We start from the raw sequence: 19,066 nt of genomic DNA on the forward strand, positions 1-19,066 counted from the left end.
TGCCCTGTTTGCATTCAAATAACTTTTAACTTACTGAATAATGGCCTCACAGTGAAGTAGGAGGAATGCTGGTGATTTGGATTTGCCAATGCCAAAATAGCAATGTGAAGGAAAGGTGAATTTTTTCAGTAAGTAAAGGCAAAAACATTTTGTGTGGATTTTGCTAAAATCTATAGTAAGAATGATCTACCCATGAAATTGTAAAGCAAGGAAAATTCATGGTAGTTTGGCTATTAAACCTTATACTGTTAAAGTTACAGCCATACTGTATTAACTGTTTAGTTAAAATATAAAGTCATTTCACACACCACACACACACACACACACACACACACACATTTTGACACTATCCACATTTCAAGATCTGGGAAGGTATTTCCCACAGATAAGGGGACACTATAGTTGTCTGGGAAGGACAGATGAATAAATCTGTATTGGATTGATAACGACAGGAGAAAAACATAGTCAGGAAAGAAGTCACATCTTTCAAAAATTCAAATTAGATATGGCATTGTTGGTGAGCTCCTTGAGGTGATAGATGGAGGTAAGGTTGGATTCGGTGGGGAAAAAGTCTCTGGGTTCCTGAAGGCAAGAAGAAAATGACAGGCAGTGATGGGGTCCAATCACAGAGGAGGGTGACTGGAATAATTGTGCCTGGTCTGTATCAATGGCTCTCAGTCACTTGATGGAGAGCAGGGATAGGTATCACAATGAAAAGGAATGTGTTTTGAAAAAGTATCATTATGATACTAATTATTTTCTTCATAAAATTTGATGCAATGTTTTTAAGCGGCATGTGAACCTCATTTGAGAAGCCCTGGTCTCCAAAGTACCTCCTAGTTTCAGCTCCTTTTGAAGAACTGGTTTTATACATGAGTGAAATGAGGCTGGAAGAGGTGACCTAGCTATGATTGGCAATGCCAGAACTAGACAGCTAACCTTCCCAGCAAAGAGCTGATGCCTTCCTTCCAGTTGAAAATGAAACAACATAGGCCAAGGGGAAGAGAGCTGGAAAAGCTCACTGCGTGGGTGCAGAAACACACTCACCACTGTGTGCTTTCTGTCACACTGGTTCTGAGGCACAAGAAACAGTTAGGCTGAAACACATGGGCCTTCCTCTGGTCTCATAGTTGGGAAAATATTACTGTGACCATATCACAATCCAAATTATGACAATATATAAATGCAGGAACACAAAAGTGAAACACCAAAGCACTGAGTAGGGTTGTATTAGCTCTTCTATCTACAGAGATGTTCTTTTTCCTGTTTCAGCATATCTAAGCCATAGATGCCATTATAAGCTTTCGTAGTTACATCTATTCCTACATTCCTACTGGTCTATTAATGTCTTGATCTTTTCCATTCATTAACTGATTTCCATTTATCCTTCTGAAATGTACATTTCTCACAAAATTTGAGACCAGTTTATGAAAATGAAAGAACATTTTTTTCTCCTCAGTGATGTTCAAACAGCTATAACTTCTGAGAACAATTTCTTGAGAGATGTTTTGGGAGTTGTATTCCGGAACATATTATTTTCATAGTCTTCCCCCTGGTAGGATGGAAAATGATCTTGTCTTGAGGCTGCTCTGCATCTTCTGGTTCTGGTAGAAATTACACATATCCTACTCAGAGGAGCTGCAGGAGGAGAAGACAATAAGCCAAGGCACGGCACGTCTGGGAGTGACCACAGCAGCACCCACTCTCCCAGGACACTGCCCTGAGAAACCAGAGTGAGCTGCTGTATTACTTGCACCGAGGATGTCTTCAGCGTTTAGACGGGAAGGGTGGGCAGAATTAACAAGACTTTTCTGGGAAAGCAGCTCCTCAGCCACTGAAAAGGAGCTTCACTCTCATCACTGGGGGGCTGAAGTGTGGAAGGCCCTGACTCCTCTGTGTAGCTCATCCAGAAATGGTACTAAACACCTAAAAACTGTCTTCTGGGGAGCTCTGCCATGGACTCATTACAGCAACCAAATGTCAAACGACCCCAGTGCAGTGTGACATGTGGTTGGCAAGTGAAGGATCAGTATGGATAACAATATGGAGGTGAAGAGGAGAGAGAGGTGAAGAGACTTCACTGGACTTGGGATTATGTCAGGAGGAGAAAGGGTATGAGTGTGCCTAGGGGGGAAGGAGCAGAGGAATTTAAGCACTGAATAACACAAGACAAAGGGTTTGTATAAATGAACAGATGCATTCAGAAAATGGCATGAAGAATGGGAATTCATAAGACACCAGGCTGGGGAAGGATTGCAAGGAAGCTCCCTAGCTACAAAAGAAATTGAAGCTCATCCTACAGAAAATCTGTAAGATATGTACTTATTACTACTGCAGTACTACACATCTGTTCTTGGTGGCTGTGGGTTTAGGAAGAATGCTGGGGGATAAACTGAACATACAAATGCCCAGGAGCTGGGAGACTAATGTGAGTCTTTTGCAGGAGGTAAGGTTTCAGAAAATAGGAGCAAGAGTGCCAGAGGCAGCAGGTGAGGTGTGGGTTAGGGAGGAAAAGGACCTCAGTGTTCTGTTAGCAATGGGAAGACAGAGAAGGGAATGAGGCTCCAAAAACTTTGGCATGTGTTCCTCTACCTTGAAATATACTAGATGCAATTTGTGACATGAAATTACTGAGAAAAACAAGTCTATTAATATACACAGCTCAGGAAAACTATTCATACTGTCCTCATCCTGATGCAGATGCTACCTCATAAGTTGGCTGCTCTTAGTTATGATATACTATTGCTTTCCTTGCTTTGGGGAATATAACCGCTTACTCATAAATCCTATGCATTTACATTTATTTTATTACTGGCAAAATTACAGGTTTCCCCTTAAAGTGTGATGTGCTATTTATTTCTTCTCATATCATTTCCTCTATTGTTTATCAACTATGTGACTTTTGGTAAGTTAGTGAACTGCAGCCTTAGTTTCTCACCTGTGCATAAGGAGAAGTCAGCCTACTGGATAGAACGAGATGGTAGCATAACAGTCCAGCTTAGTGTGGCCCAGCAGAGTCCTGAGAGCCTCTGCCATCACAAGCCTTTATGTCTATGACATATTTACAGCACGTGCTTCATTTATTTTATGTTCATAGAGATTCACGTAAGTGTTGAAGCACAAATACCTAAAACAGATCATGTACAATTTCTGTTCCTTTTTTTACTTCAGGGAAGTTACTAATTTATTAGCCAGTTTCTTGTTTTTACTAAGAAAAAGTACTATCAGATTTTAAAATGGAATTGGTATGTTATTAGGTTTGCTGCCCTGCTTATTAGATATGAAGAATATATACATATCAGTTTGTTTCTGAATTTTCTACTTCTGCTGACTTTTCTACTCTCATGTTGGTGAGTCTCTAAAGCACTCTTTAAAAGTTATCATTTCGTAAGTGTTCTGAATCTGATGGGACAGGTTTTCCATTGTGATTCCTCTGTACTTGGTATCTTTGACATTTTGCTCTTTCACTTATTTACTTTTTAAAATATCCACAGCAGTTTGGTGAGGACATACAAAGTAATACTGTGGCACCAAGTGGACTCTTGCTAAGTTTATAAATTATCTTAAGATACACTACCATTTCTGCTATGAAAAATATACATGGTATTTAGTTTTTCCAGTCAGAAGCAAATTCATTTTTCATTTCTTTAATCTTCCTTATTTTTGCCTTGGTGGTTTGTCTTATTCATTTCACCATAAGACCGGCAAAAAAAATTCCACTCAATCTGGGTTTCCAATTCCTGGGAACCAGCCTTCTCACGTGATCCTTTAGAGGAGCCACGTGAGGGCAGTTCCATGTACTGAGCTTTTCATTTACACCTGTGCATCTAAAATGGAGTTGATAAGCCATTCTTCTTCACTATAAATTTGGGATATCAATATATTAGATTGCCTTAAAAGGTTGTTCATAAGCAATATACTCAAAATGATGAAAAAGTTATAAACAACGCCATGCTATAATAAAATGTAAATATAAACTTTTTTTTTGCTTTCAAATCAGTCTGCAATACCCTAGTGAATTTTCTTCTCTTGATATTCACAATACATTATATGAATATAAGACATGGCTGGTAAACAACTTCATGTCAAAGGAATAAACAGTGACTGAAAACATACTCAGAAAGGATTGGCTTAAGGAATGGTATGGCCTTGACAGAGTGGAGTTCATTCAGTCTTGTCTTTCCAGTAGAATTTGTTTCCTATCACATATAACCTTATGATTCAATATTAATCAATTAAGAGATCATTTTGTATTGGGCTTGATTGGAAGACAAATGTAGAAGTTTTACAATAATGTGGTTTATTTGTGTACCTAGTCCTTTCTAGAATTGACTCTTTGGTATAGTCACTCTGCTGAAAATGAGATGGTAGCTGGGAGCTGAGGGAAACAGGAGGTGGAACGGGAGGAAATTGCCACATGATTATCTAGCATTTCACTCCAGAGCTAAGAAGCAGGACCACGACAAGATCGCAGTAGTAACCACTGCCAGGCCAGATGCTACCCAGAAGCCTTCCACACACCACTCTTGACCTAAATTACAGGGGAACCAGAATAGCTTCTGCCTGCCAAAACCATGCTTCAGGTTTTCAGTTTTCCTCAGACCTTTTTGGCTGCCTGAATGTCTCAAGCTAAAACTCATTTCGAGAAGAGTACCATATCTGAAATAAGAAAGAAGAATTTTACATAAGGCCTTTGCTGCTCACACAAAAGAATATTTTGTTTAGAATTACAATTTGTGGGAAAATTATGAAGTATACAAACACATTCCATTGACTTGATATCTAAAGCATTTACTAAAAAAAAAAAAAAAAAAAAAAAAATTGTCCCAAAGGCTAACAATGTGACCTTGTCATGAGAACTGGCCAACATTCAAAATATGTGCACTGAAGAGTTCCTAGGCTTTTTTGGTTCCCTTTAAACATGAAACTAGATGCAGATGGTTTATAGAGCAGAATGACCTTTTAATTGTCTGAACAAAAATGAACTTCCAAGACACAGCACCCTTAATGTCTTCTTAGGATCCAAAAAGTATTCTGGAAACTCATTCCATATCCAAACTCTGAAGAGACGTCCCTGAGTCTTATAATAAAATTTGCACAGTACTTTAGCGCTTTCTCCAAATGACCTACTCCTATGGAAATCTTCATACAAATTCATTGAAATAGAGTAGGTGGTTTTATTAGTTTTCTTTCTCATGTGCCTTTTATTGCACAGTTGAGTTAGCTGAGGTTCATCTGGAAAGCTTATAGGACCCAATTCTAATCTGTTTTACTGATTTAAATTTCTGCAATTATACCTTCTCAGTCTTGGTGCTGCCGATATTTTATTAGGTTCAGTATGTTTTTGTTGTTGGGCTGACCCTGTACTTTCTAGTATGTTTGGCAGAATAACTGGTGCCCTATTTGGCAGGAGCTAACCCCCTGTTCAACAGTTATGACAGAAATGTGTGTGGACATTGCCAAATGTCCCCAGGGATGGAGGGAAATCACTCCTGGTTGACAATATCTATAAGCTCTGTAAAATGCCCAAACACCTAGAAGAACCTACCCTATTTCAGAGACCACCTCTACTTCATAAAGGTTCCCTCTTAAAGGATATGAATTACCAGATGCATCTTCAGATACCATCAGATTGTTCCCCACAAGAAGACTGCAGGCAATGTCCACACATTTGTAAACTCTCTATCAACTGGGCTACACTTACCCAGATGAGGGTGGAAATCTGGAGAGGCACGGCTTTCTGTCTGCAGAGCTACAGATCATGGCGTACATTAATTAGCTCTGGTAGCCTATAGTGCAATTCATCAAATTCTGTTTCCTGTTTTTTGTTTTGTTTTGTTTTTTTGTTTTTGTTTGTTTGTTTTTCTGACAGAGAGCAGGACTGGCTTTCCTTATGACTGGGTAGTGCCTTGAAGTTCTGGCTAGTGAATGGAGCAGAGCCCTGTGCTATTTCCAAGCCAGTGGAGTTGCTTGGTGACACAGGGAATGAGTTTTGTAGTTCTTCAGGCTGCTGGTAATGCTTAGGATGATGATTATTATCTGTTTATCAGCTAGGGTCCTCACTGACTCTCATCAGCAGTGCCCTCCCACTCATCTGCAGAAACACACGATGTGGACAAGAAAATACAGTTTGCATTTTAAGCCACCGCAATTTTAAGGTTTTCTCCACCTTAGTGTAGCCTAGATTAATCTAATTTAAGAGCTGAGAGTTGAGAAGAACTTTAAAAAATTACATAAAATCAAGGTCACTTCTGTTGAAAGAGAAAACAATACAAAACAACTTAGAACTTGTTTGACTTAGTGTTGCTGTATACTGAAAATACACCTTTTTCCTCCCTTAATTCTTTAAGATTTTGTTTCAAAGTATATTTCTCTAAACCTGTTAAGATATGCAAATTGTATGATTCTAGTATGACAAACCCATTCTGTCATTTGAGTAATACTTAGAAAACATTGATGCTAAATATTATGTGGGATATTTTTCTACTTCATATTTTGTTTTTTTAACTTTCTTGTGGATGAGGACATTTTAATATATAAGAGGTGAAATATATTTAGGACATAAATTTGAAGGCTTTTAAACAATGGCTTTCCATTTGCAAAAGGATTACCCAAGGACATGGAACTGATTCACAGGAGTGATCAGGACTTCCTACAATCACACCTCCTGCTTTCTTTTCTGTAATGGAGATCGAACTATGGATTTCCAGGCATAGCGTTGGCCTTGGAGACTGCACAAAGTTTGGATCACGGTTTTGCGAAACTTAACTGCTCCGTGATCTTACTTTTCTCATAAATGGCGATTCTAACATTGCCTGATTTGCAGGACTGATTGTGAAAACTAAGTAAAGCAATGAATGAAGGGCATAGAACAGTGCCAGGCATCTGCTGGATGATCACTCTAACATTGAAAGCAGTGTTCCAGGAAGTGATCAATAAAGCAAACAATCATGTTCTCCCCATGTGATAGACCATGCCTCCTACTTGATCAATCATCCTGTATGACTTGCAGTGCCTGGCACAAAGGTGTGTTCACAACTATAGCAATGCTGAGGGATGGAGAAGATGACCTGCTCTGCTCTTGGCTTGGCCACTCCCTTGGTATGCCCAGCGTACCCAGCAGGGAGGATTGCATAAGTCTCCAACTGTCCCTTTACTTTTCTCCTCCTTTGCAAAAACAAACAAAAATATAAAAAAGGATACAAAAGAGTTATGAATCACAGGGCTATAAAACTTAATGAACCTTCTTAATTTTGTGACACTTTCCAGGAAAATGATTTTTGTAAAATTACTTTTGCTTGCAAATAACCAACAGTAATGAAACCACACAAACTTGTACCATAGTCTTAAAATTTTCAAGAGAAAGTTAGTGTTGATGACAGTATCTTGTTGGCACCGGTGCCTTCACTTAGCAATGGTGTTTTCTCCTATGTGCTTTGCGGAGAAATAAAGGAAATGTGTGCTAGGAGACATGGTCTCCCTACACAGCCCAGGCTGACTTAGAATTTGAGATCCTCTTCCGTCAGCAACAGGAGCACTGGGATTATAAGTGTGCAGGAGCCCAGTCGGCTGCTACAAGATCAAGTTGGAGGAAAACCACCCAATGTTAGTATATCATATACTTCATCGTTCTTACATGAATGTAAAAAGATGACTTACAGGCAGGCAGTCATTAAAAGTAACTGACATTCAGAGTCACTATTTCTCTACCTGTCCAGTAGGTAGTTATTAGTAGTGCAATACATATTATGATTGCTTAGAAGGTAGGACTATTAGATGGTGAGTTAGAGAAAAATTAACCCCGTAAGTTAGATAATGTTGAGTCAGGAAACAAGTATACAAAACTCCGAACAGCATACAGTTACAGCTTTATTTAGTTGTGTGAACTTACTTGGTTTCTTTATTCCTCAGGTTTTCCAAAAAAGAAAAAAAGTGGAGATGTTCCCAAACAGGAGTATGTGAAGAGTTAGCTAATATCTGCAAGTGGCTTAGAATGATGCCTGGGATATAGTAAGCGAGCGCCACATGAGTACTTGTTAAATACACCAGAGGAATGACAACAATGACCGGTTATAAAGAATGGCTTGTGAGGAAGCTTTTGGAATAAAGGTACAAGCCGCAGAGCAACCAGACACATTCATTCCTTCAATATCTGCAATTCTGTGAGAAGCAAGCCGAAGCATGTTGGCCATGAAGGATTGATTCCCATTTGAAATGACACATGGACCAGAGGCTGAGACATAACGGAGGCCCAGCTGGAGTGGAAGTAAAGGAACATGTACACAGAAAGTATGGCATTGTTTCTTGTGGGTTCCACAGTACAGTCTAAGTACTGTACTCTCTCCCAGTTGCAGTTTTCCACAATGCTGCACACAGCACAAAGGCAATGTGTGGGATGTGAAGAGTACAGATTCTCAAGTACCCAAGGATATGCTACTTGAGTAAAAATCTAACCTGCTTCACAAAGGCAGCTAAAATTATGCTGTGGTGAGGCTGGCTCAGAAACCTCTCAGGCATTTCCTCTAGCCTCTTGTGCCAGTTCATTGACAAGCATTCAATGGTGGCACACACAAACTAACTCACCAAATATGAAAGCTGGCATTTTTTTTCTTCTTTCTGTACAATCATCCGTCTACCAATTCTTCTCTGCTTTCCTCGTACATAGTCCCCTCACTAGAGTCTCTGCCACTGATGCAGAGTCATCCTGGGGTCGCCATCAGTGACTCTTACACTGATTCTGCCTCACTGTACCTCATTTACTTTAGAGATCAACATTCTCCTTATCTTGGCACTACCCTGTCTGTGTAAGGCAGTATTAACTTACCAAGTTGACATGCAGAATCCCCTTATTCCACTCACATTAGCGATGCCATAGCATTACTCATTGGAACTTGCTCCCTTTAAACACAGTTTCTAAAAAGTTTGCTTTGGTGTGCTTTCCCTTGTTTGGAATAATTTAATCAAACTTTTATTTCTGGCTATTCCAGTAGCTTTGGCTATTAATAGACTAGTTCACTGTTAACCCTCTAAGCTCCATGTCTCATTACTCATGTGGTACCTCTTTGTTTTTGTGTTTACACATGAATGCGCTCTCCTTAACACAACTGTAAGTTCCCTGATGAGGGGGAGCATCAATTACTTTTGCTTACTTATTTAATAAGTATTACTGACCTCTACAACTCCACTAGTCAGTGTTTCAGGTAACAGTAACGAGGAAGGCAGGTCCTGTCTCTAGTAGTCCTCATGTAGCTTACATTTTAAATCTAGTAATTATGTGCATGCAGTGAATGGTGAAAAACAATATGATATATCATGAAGAAAGACAGTGTGCTAGGAGAACATGAGGAACTTTCAAGAAAATGCTCCAGAGCTGAGATGGATAAAATAGAAGCCAACAGACAGAAGCTTGGTACCCAAGGGGACCAGAGCAAGGTTTGGTACATGCATTGCTGAAGGCAGAAGGCAAGCCTCCAGATGAGGCCGATAAGGACAGGCTAGTTGCAATTCCTGGCACTGAGCCACAATCAGGAAGCACTGTCCAAAGGACTGTGCACTTAGGCAGCCTTTCAGGGGCATAACACACCACAGGAAGACACTGCTCAACAAGACTATGCCTGGACCTTTGTTGTTGCTTGGTTTAAAAACAATGCTCAATACCCAGGCTGTAAATAAACAAACACAAATGCTTAAGAGAGGTGTCAAATTCCTCATTTTACTGACCCCAACATACCAGACGAGGACACAAGATGAAGGAAATGACCCTGAAAAGGTGCTGTATGGCATAAAGGATGAGAGGATCTGCTACTGACAGCTGCCACCTTAACTTTTCTTCAGTTCAATACAGAGGCATAGACCAATGACAGCAATGATATGGGCAAAGGCCCACCCCACATCATTAGTCAGATGCCCAGTGCTTTATGCAGGCCACCTAACATATGGTGGCAAAGCTGTGACCCCAGAGGTGGAGAGGTTGTACATTCAATTATAAGTTTCCACTTTCTGTAAGCATTAAGATGCCCAAAGCAATATATTCTGTTTACATAAAATACACTGTATTAACTATATTTGATAAGAGAGATGACTGCTCCTTCTCAACTTAAATCAAAGAATGCTTACTTAAGTGTTTTTTTAATTGAATCAGACTTTAATGCTGTCGTATAATCTTGGTTAACAGTGCTCATCTTGATTATTCTAACAAAGAAGAAATTAATACTTCAGTTGTAGAGCTCATGTCTCCCTATAAACAAAACAAAACAAACAAACAAACAAACAACAAACACTAGAAAATTCAAAACAGGTACCTGGGACATCTGTAAAAGTTTCTCCAAGGACAGAGACGTGGAAATTGAGTCCTAAGTCCTTTAGATGCATTAATACCTTAAAAAAACTCTCTGGATCTTTGTCATGTTCCCTGTAAATAAACAGAAAATATACCCAGTGTTACCTCAGGGTACATGGTAAGAAAAGTGTTCTGTTCACATGGTGTCAGTTCCTGTCAAGATCTTGTGCTGGTGAGGAAGCCCCTCCCTGAACTCTAAGTCATCTCGCATCCAGACCTGCTGTCAGAATCAAACTCAGGCCCACCTATGGGTTATAAAATAAAAGGACCTTTTCTTGGAGGGGAAATCTGTCTTAAAAAGACTAAGTAAACTATACAGTATTTCTTCCTTCCAAATAGTTAATTTTTCACTAAGCACAAATTTATTTTCTTAAAGAAAAAAAATTTGAAAGGATTATTTTTTGTTCATCATCATGAGGATGAAGCACCGAAGCTTGCCTTTCCACAGGAAGGAAGCCTTTCTCCCACGAGCCAGCCTCACTATTCTGACCAAGAGCCCACCATTTAAGAAAGAGACTCCAGCGCCTTTCACTAATCTCTTGTTTGCAATCACTCAGTGGAAAATTGTAATGCAACAAAAGGGATGGACAAGTCTGAATCTATCTATACTAGATACCAACTCAGAGTGGAGGGTAGTCAACATGTAAAAGAATCTGAACAGAAAATACTTTCATTTAGCACAGGCATGGAGAAACATCAAATGTTTTCGGCTTGTTCAGTTTGTCAGTCTTTGCTAATGACAGAATGAGAGGTTAAAAGACACTAAAATTAAAGAAAAATATTCATCAACAAATCATACTTAAATGGAATTTTTTTTAACATTCTAAGGTGTGAATATTTCAGTATTTCTTGCATTTAATTACACTGTTTTTAAATTATCTTATTTCAGACAGATGTAGACCAGATGTCCTCAAAATATTTGTTTTTTATTTATAATTCAGAAATTTTATTTTTTTCATTACAGAAAATAGTTATATACCAGCAATTGAATTTCTCATTTACTAATTATATAAAATAAATCTGTAAAATTATTAAACTGCTATATGAAATATGAAAATTACATCATTCAGGAAACCTCATGAAAAATGACATCTGTACCCCTTAATGTGTTAATTCACAATTCAGTCAATATTTTCAGTATCATGAATTGAAACAAATGCATCTTCTAATTAACATTTTAAAACAGCATTTATAATCTTATGAAACTGTAAGATCTTATAAAATTAGAGTTCTCAAACAATTTGTTTTAAGTGCTATGTCTCTCAGTTTGATTTACTTCAAATAATAAAAGATGCAATGGCAAAATGTTCATTGCTTTTTAAGATGATGTGTATTATATACATGCACCATTGGGAAGTGTTTGGATAGTTTTCATATATACTACCGCTGTGGGCAGGAACAAAGACTCCAAACAGTGTGAGAGGAAAGCATATACCATATGCAGTCTTCAACCATATCAATCAAATAACTGCCACCTTATCTTGTAAAATGCTCTTTCAGTCTGATTCTCTTGGAGATACTTAGATGAAAAGGATGGAAACAATATAACATAATACAGCTTAAGAGAGAGTAACACTGTAGGGAAATCTAGCCACTCAGTTCTCTAAGTTTTTCATTTGGCATTCCAAAAATCTGGCTATAGATCCCTGGTATATCATGTATTCTAACTATTGTCTTGTGTGCATGTGGGGGGGGGAGGGCGAGGGGGCGGCTCATGCATGGAAACATAAAAGGAGATTCAGTGTGTAGGTGGGATGAGACTTAACTGGGTAAAGAGTGTAGTTCCTATAACTTCCAGTATGTTTAAAGCAGTAGGATTTACGAACATCCATTTTTATTGCTTCTATACAGAAACAGTTGCATTGCAACCTAGCACATACTTTAGAAATTCCTTCTAGGTAGACAAAAGCTTTAATATTCAATAGTCATTTTGTGTAACAACACAAACAAGATTGGTGTGAACCATCTTTCATTTTGTTTAAATCATAATATGTAGCTGAACATAAGGTGGAAGTTTATTTGTTAAAAGTTATCCCTCACAAATAGGGACATTTTATACTCAAGTTCTTAAAAAATGTATCATGATATAGGGGAACTCTTTATTCATTTTTGGGAACAGTCTGTTAGCCTTTAACTGATGAGAATTTTGGATGATTTTAGCACTTCCTCACTTGGTGGTACTACTGAAAGTAGACTCATAGGAATTAAACACTGAGATGGTGTCATTTGGGAAGTATGACCTAATAATTCTAAGTGCTGAGTGGTTTTGAAAACAAATACCGAAAAAAACCACCACCATCTCTCTCTCAAACACACACACACTGATTAAGTGGTCATGAGATCATGAGCAGCAAGCAGGTTTCCATAGCTGGAGAAGAGATTTCTAGTGATGCCATGGGGCAGTTTCAGTCTCGTTCTGCAATCCAGAATGCCAGACAGGTCGTAGAAGCAGGCCAATTGTCTGAATAAGGGCACCACTGTGGTGTCAAAAGTGCAGGAAAGGTGAGCTTGAAACAAAATTTCTTCCTGAAATATGAGGGTAGGAAAAGAGCAACAATTCTCAACACACTCTTCAGCATATATACTTTACAGTATTGTATACACTAGTATATTTTAATACAACTATAGTCCTACTTATTGGATTTATGTTGCTCAAAGCTCAATATAAGCAGTATGGTGGATAGTTTCATGTCAACTTGACATAGGCTAAAGTCATCTGAAAGGAGGGAGCCTACATAAGATCAGGTTGTAGGCCAGCCTGTTAAGGTATTTTCTTAACTGGTGATTAATAGTGGAAGGCCCAGCCCATTTCAGGTGGTGCCAGATTCTGGGTTCTATAAGAAAGCAGGGTGAGTGAGCCATAGGAAGTAAGCCAGTAAGCAATACCCTTCTGCGGCCTCTGCATCAGCTCTTGCTTCTAAGGTTTTTTTTGTTTGTTTGTTTTGTTTTTTGTTTTTTCGAGACAGGGTTTCTCTGTGTAGCTTTGCGCCTCTCCTGGAACTCACTTGGTAGCCCAGGCTGGCCTCGAACTCACAGAGATCCTCCTGGCTCTGCCTCCCGAGTGCTGGGATTAAAGGCGTGCGCCACCACCGCCCGGCGCTTCTAAGTTTTTGCCCTGTTTGAATTTCTATCCTGACTTCCTTTGATGATAAACAGTGATATCAAAGTGTAGGACAAACAGATCCTTTCCTCCCCAGCTTGCTTTTTGGTCATGGTGTTTGGTCATGGTCATCACCCTGATTAAGACAATCAGTTTAGTTGAAAGGTTTCTTTGGATTTTCTTTGTGGTGAAATGGGAAATTGTCTAACATTCAACCTTTAAAAAGTTCCACATATAACAACCATACCTTACAACAAGGCATGAGTGATGAATGAACAGCAGAGACAACTACTGTGTCCTGCAAAGGATGAGCTCTAGGCATCCAGTGGGCCATACAGTTCCTCTGATACTAATGAATCCATTGAGCAGAACATGCTATACCTTAGATACTTTCAAATTAGTCTAAATGTGAAACTCTCGTCCATGTGGTTGTAGCAGAAAGTATTACATGTATAGTGAAGGGTCTGATGAGGACACATCTGCTATCAAGATTAAGGATGCTTTTTGCAAGAAACTTGTCTCTAGATCCGTATTTCTGTTCTCACGTTTCTGGTGGGAAATGGTTGATAGAATCTTTAGAGGGAAATTTGCTAATGGTCATGATAAACCTTAATGTGTGCATCACTTTTTCTCTAATAATTATAATTTATGAAAGTCAGCCTAAAAAGATGCACACAGAAATTCTGCTACAATGTATTCATAACAGCATTACTTATAATGGCAACTTTGTAAAAATTTAAAGTGGTGACAATTAAATATATTTTGATACATATGATACAATTCTTAGCAGTCATTAAAAATAATGTTGCATATGTGTGCTTCTGGGCATGGAAAATTATTCAGTACTAAGTATTCAATAGCCAGTACTTCTGAGTAAAAGGAGTTGGCAGAGAAGCATGACTTTTATGATCTGCCTGTGCAGGACAAGTAGATGCCTGTAACTGTTACAACGTTCATCTCTAAATTGTTAGGTTTGTTCTGGCTTGTTTCCTCTTTTGTTTTCAATAAGCTTTGTTTGTGTAAATTATTTTGAATATTTTAAAGAACCCATTCCTAATATTTTACCACAACTCTGAGTTCATAAGCTTTCTTCTTAACTTGAACATTTCAGTACCCAGCTGTTTCATTTTTTCCCCCACGACCCTCTATGTTTGACAAATGCCAGCCAAGCAAACTTGTTTAAATAAACAAGACATTTCAGTCAATGTGTCAGGGTTCAGGCTTCCTGATCATACCCATCCTACTGGTAGGTAAGGATAGAACAGCCTGGCAGGGAATTCATTTCTCCATACCCCCACTACAGCAGAAGAGACCAGCAGGGAAATATTTCAGGCTTCCTGGAAGCAGAAGATACAGCAAGAACAGCTTTTATTCCCAAATATTATTCAGAACATTTGAAAAGCATAAACTGTTTCCATGTGTTTTTTCTTCCTATATCTGTCTCTCTCTGTTGCCTTTCCTGTTTCGTTTCAGAGAGCTAAATTTCTTCTTATTCCTCACTTAGCACTCATTCAGTAAATATTTATTGAGGATTTCTAAGTTCTCCATACTTGTCACTTATACTGTTACCATTTCCGATTTTTCCCACATAACTGTGTATATATTGAGCAGTCTCTTTGATCTAGCTCCTGTCTGGCTTGAGAGAAATTGGCTCTTTCCAGAAGCATACTACTCTGCATCCAGAGCTCTGTGGAAAGGGCAGATGATGCCTACTTTGTTTACTGGGTATCAATTGCTGAGCTGAGCAATGAGGGACTATTTGTGTTAACATTAATATCCAGTCTCTATTTCTGAGAACACAGATTCCTTATTTACTCCCTTGCTGTGGGTGAGGACCAGTGCCAGCCAATGGATTGCAAGCTGACTGACATATGTCACCTTCAGATAAACCCATCTGAGAGCAGTTCTCGAAAGCTTAGTAAACTCTGCAGCGACGCTGTGTTAAGATAAGCAGGTTCAGGTTGTCACATGGAGACTTGTCCCACATGCAGCAGTGTACAAAGGTGAAAGAAGTTCTTTTGTCTAAAGCAACTGAATCCCATGGGGGTGCGCAAGTGTTCACTACTGCAACATAACCTAGTTCACCTCAATCAGAGTACCATCTGTGGCACACAGTCAGCTGCTCTATACATGCTGCACATCCCTACTAAGCACCTGATCATAACCTCACCTACATGGCTCAATCAAATGACCATCAAATATAACCATTCCAGCATCAAACACCACACAGAAAACTCACACCAGAACCCACATGCTATCTCTACAGTCATACTCTTGTTTGTTCATCTTCGTCTTCGTGTCTGCTTCCTGCCTATACTGAGAGGAGGAAGGAAGCTTGTACCTTACCTTCAGCCCACAGTTTCATTTTCAGAACATTAAGCCACAGGCATTCCTTAGCTTCTGCTACTTTGGGGGCACAGACTCATTGGAGAGGACAATAAATATCGAGAAGTAATACATAATTACAATTCTCCAGTGAAATTGTTTTAAACATCTTGACTTTCCTGAGAGTTTGCTAACCTATCTCTCTCTGATTACAAACACCACCTCACAGAACATGAGCCTGCAATATAGCGCTTGGGAGGCTAAGGTAGAAGAATCTCAAGTTTGAGGTAAGCCTGGGCTAAATACTGAGATCCTGTTTCAACAAAACAAGACGATCTCTCCCATAAAAACAAATCAACCAACAAAACAACTAATTAACCAACTAAAACCTCAAAACATTTCACACTTCCAAATTCAGCGATGCGCTTCTTACTCCTGTATAGGCTTCTATTCCCTGCTAAGCTGCTTCTCATCACCGACTGATCTGACAAGCTTTCTAAGGCATGTACTTTTCATTTGCTCTGTCCAACGTCAACAAGCAGTGTGCAGCGTTTGCTGGAGGATGGTTTAGTGAGCAGTCTTCACTATTGACCAGTTTCTTCATTTCACTTCCCTTGCTCCCTCTTGCTCCTTCAATCTCAATGTCTCTCTCCCCTCCCCTCCATGTCCCCATTTCATCTGTCTTTCTTTTACTACAATTACTTCTTCAATACTCCCCGCCTTTATTATTTTAAAGCCCTTCCACATTGGTAACTGGAGGGCGGTCATACTGCTTTCTGTCCTTTAAACTTGCTTTCAGAGAGAGAAGGGCAGTGCAGAGAAATGGCTTTGCGACAGACTCACAGAGCAGCCTGCAGGTGTGTCGCAAAGACTGAACAAAATCAGCTTCTGTTAACTACTACCCCTTGCAGTTCATGAGATCAACTTTATCCTCCACAGAAGAGATCACTTGATACTCATCTTTTTGTTCCTGTTTGACAACAAAATCTCTAGTTTCATCCATGTTGATACAAATGAGAGGATTTCTTTCTTTTTTTTCTGGCTGAAGAGTATTCTACTGTGTACATGCACCTCATTTTCCTCATATATTTATGAGTCAGAGTCAGTAGACACAGCAGCTGTCAATAGTACTATAATAAAGAAGGAGGAACATGTGCTTTCACATATTGGTCTTTCCCTTTAGATAGACAACAAGTAACATGGCAAGCGGATCACAGAGAGTTCTGGTTTGAATTTTGTTGTTCTGTTTTAAGATTGTGTCTTGTCATAGTACAGTTGGCCTTGAACTATGTATTCTAGATTAGCCTCAAAGTCCTCATTGGCTTGTCTCAACCTCCCAAGGGTAGGGATTACAAGTATGTTACCATGCATGGCACTGGGTACTTTTTTGTTGTTGTTACTATCATATTATTTCTTTTATTGTTTGAGACTCTAATTATAATATTTCCTCTTCTACTTTCCTCCCTTGGAACCTTCCCATATACCCTTCCTTGCTCTCTTTCAAATTCATGACCTCTTTTTTCATTAATCATTGTTTCAAATATATTCATAAATATAAGTACAACCTGCTCAGTCTGTGTAATGCTACTTGTATGTATGTTTTTAAGGCTGACATCCTGCCTTTCGTTTCTGTTATTTTACTTGCATCCCACTGACAGTGTTCAGCACTTCTCTTTCTACACACCATTGACAAAGTAAATTGTTATACTTTGCCCTTTGATACTAGATTTTAGAAATTTTAACCAATATATCTCCCCTCTACCCTTTTACCCAGAAGGCATTCAAGATGCTAAGGTGTTTCATGTTCATTGCTTCAAGGAGGCATGGAGTGGGGAGAAATGCCACCAACCTCCATAGTAGAGGTCTTTTGGTTGTTTACAAGTTAAATTCCCTGTAATGCTGAGGTCTACAGCAGGCAGAAGCATGTAAGACATGCCAATGAGTATAGCATTCTGTGTTGCTTCACCTCTGGCAAAGGGATAATGGCAAAAAAATTGCAAATAGAGCTGAGAGTCCAGGTTAATGCCTGGGAAAAAACCAGGATGAGGGGGGAGTATTACTGGCTGCTAGTAATACTAAGAGCTCTGTGGGAGACAGAGAGACAGTCTTAGTACATATCTCTAGTGATGGCCTTAAGAAACTTCTGAGCTATACTGTACTTAAACACAGAAGCATGCTCTTAGTGAATGTCCAGGTAAGGACTACAAGGCCACTTGTAGAGTATACTTGAGTAGTGTCCTAGCTTGAGGCTAGGAAATGGAGGGCAAAGTCCTGGGCTACATGAGATTTCTAGTAACACACTGAAATCTGCCATCAGAAAGAAATCAAAATTAAAAACTGAAATTTGAATTCACAGATATCAGAGTTTCATACAATCTGCATACTGATTTTCTTATTTTTCTTTTTGATAGCAGAGAGGAGTGAGGTCTATCATAGAAAATTCAGGCTAGCAGTACCTGTTAGAGATGTGTTCCCACTTCAGCTGTGGCCGGTGATCCCATTTCTGCAGCACAGTGTCTGTTGTCTTTGAAATGTCTTTCTCTTATTAGCAAGAGAGCTTTCTGCAATGTACTCTTTCTAGGTGACTCTTCACAGGCCGTCTCATCTCACAGTGGCAACTGCATCCCTTTCTTGACCTCCCGCGTTTCCTGGATGAGAATGCTTCCTAGTGGGTCTGCTACTCCAGCTCTCTCCTGCTTGCTATGTGTTCTTCTATCAGATACCTCTGCCCATTGAAAGGACCCTGGCTTGATCTCCAAATCCCATGTTATCACTTCAGTGTAGCACTCTTGTCTGTGTTACATCTTCCTGCTCTTTCCATCTGACTGAGTTATCCTCAATATTTTTCCTATTAGATCTCCAATGATTTCCTAGAGAGGCTCTCCTTGCTAGCAGCTTGACTTCCCCAGACTTTCTATTATTTTTTGTATGTTACATAAAGATTTTTTGTCTAGCAGTCTGACTTGTCAGTGAACTCTTTCTCTACAATTCTGGTGAGGAAGCCCAAGGACACACATCCTTCTACAAACTGGTAGGCCATAAGTACCAATTAAGCTACATTGGTCTTCCCCACTATAGGACATTACTTCAGCAGTCATCATCCCACACTGTTCTATCTCAACGAGTATGGCTACTTCCTATGATGTGGGAGACTCTACAGAATCAAATTTCATCTCCACAGTCTATTACTAAGTCTTGTCATTTTTTCCCTCAAATATAGTGACTAATCAATTAGATTTTCTTTTGGATTTAAACACAATTTCATTCTAAACTGCATGCTGGGAATGTGCTTGCAACTGGCT

General features: G+C 39.2%; 1 protein-coding gene across 4 annotated transcripts in view; it reads right to left on the bottom strand.

The window, feature by feature from the left end:
• The window catches only part of Gtdc1 (glycosyltransferase like domain containing 1), a 331,796-nt gene that overhangs the window by 14,259 nt on the left and 298,471 nt on the right, over nucleotides 1-19,066 (bottom strand). For all 4 annotated transcript variants that reach the window (XR_009378775.1, XM_059260434.1, XM_059260436.1 and 1 more), the window contains one exon: nucleotides 10,302-10,411. Coding sequence is in view for 3 of the 4 variants with exons in the window: in XM_059260434.1 (XP_059116417.1) it covers nucleotides 10,302-10,411 (110 nt within the window). In the remaining variant the exon portion in view is untranslated. The remainder of the gene's footprint in view (nucleotides 1-10,301; nucleotides 10,412-19,066) is intronic.

Source organism: Peromyscus eremicus, chromosome 4 (assembly GCF_949786415.1).
Source record: "Peromyscus eremicus chromosome 4, PerEre_H2_v1, whole genome shotgun sequence".
Taxonomy (NCBI): domain Eukaryota; kingdom Metazoa; phylum Chordata; class Mammalia; order Rodentia; family Cricetidae; genus Peromyscus; species Peromyscus eremicus.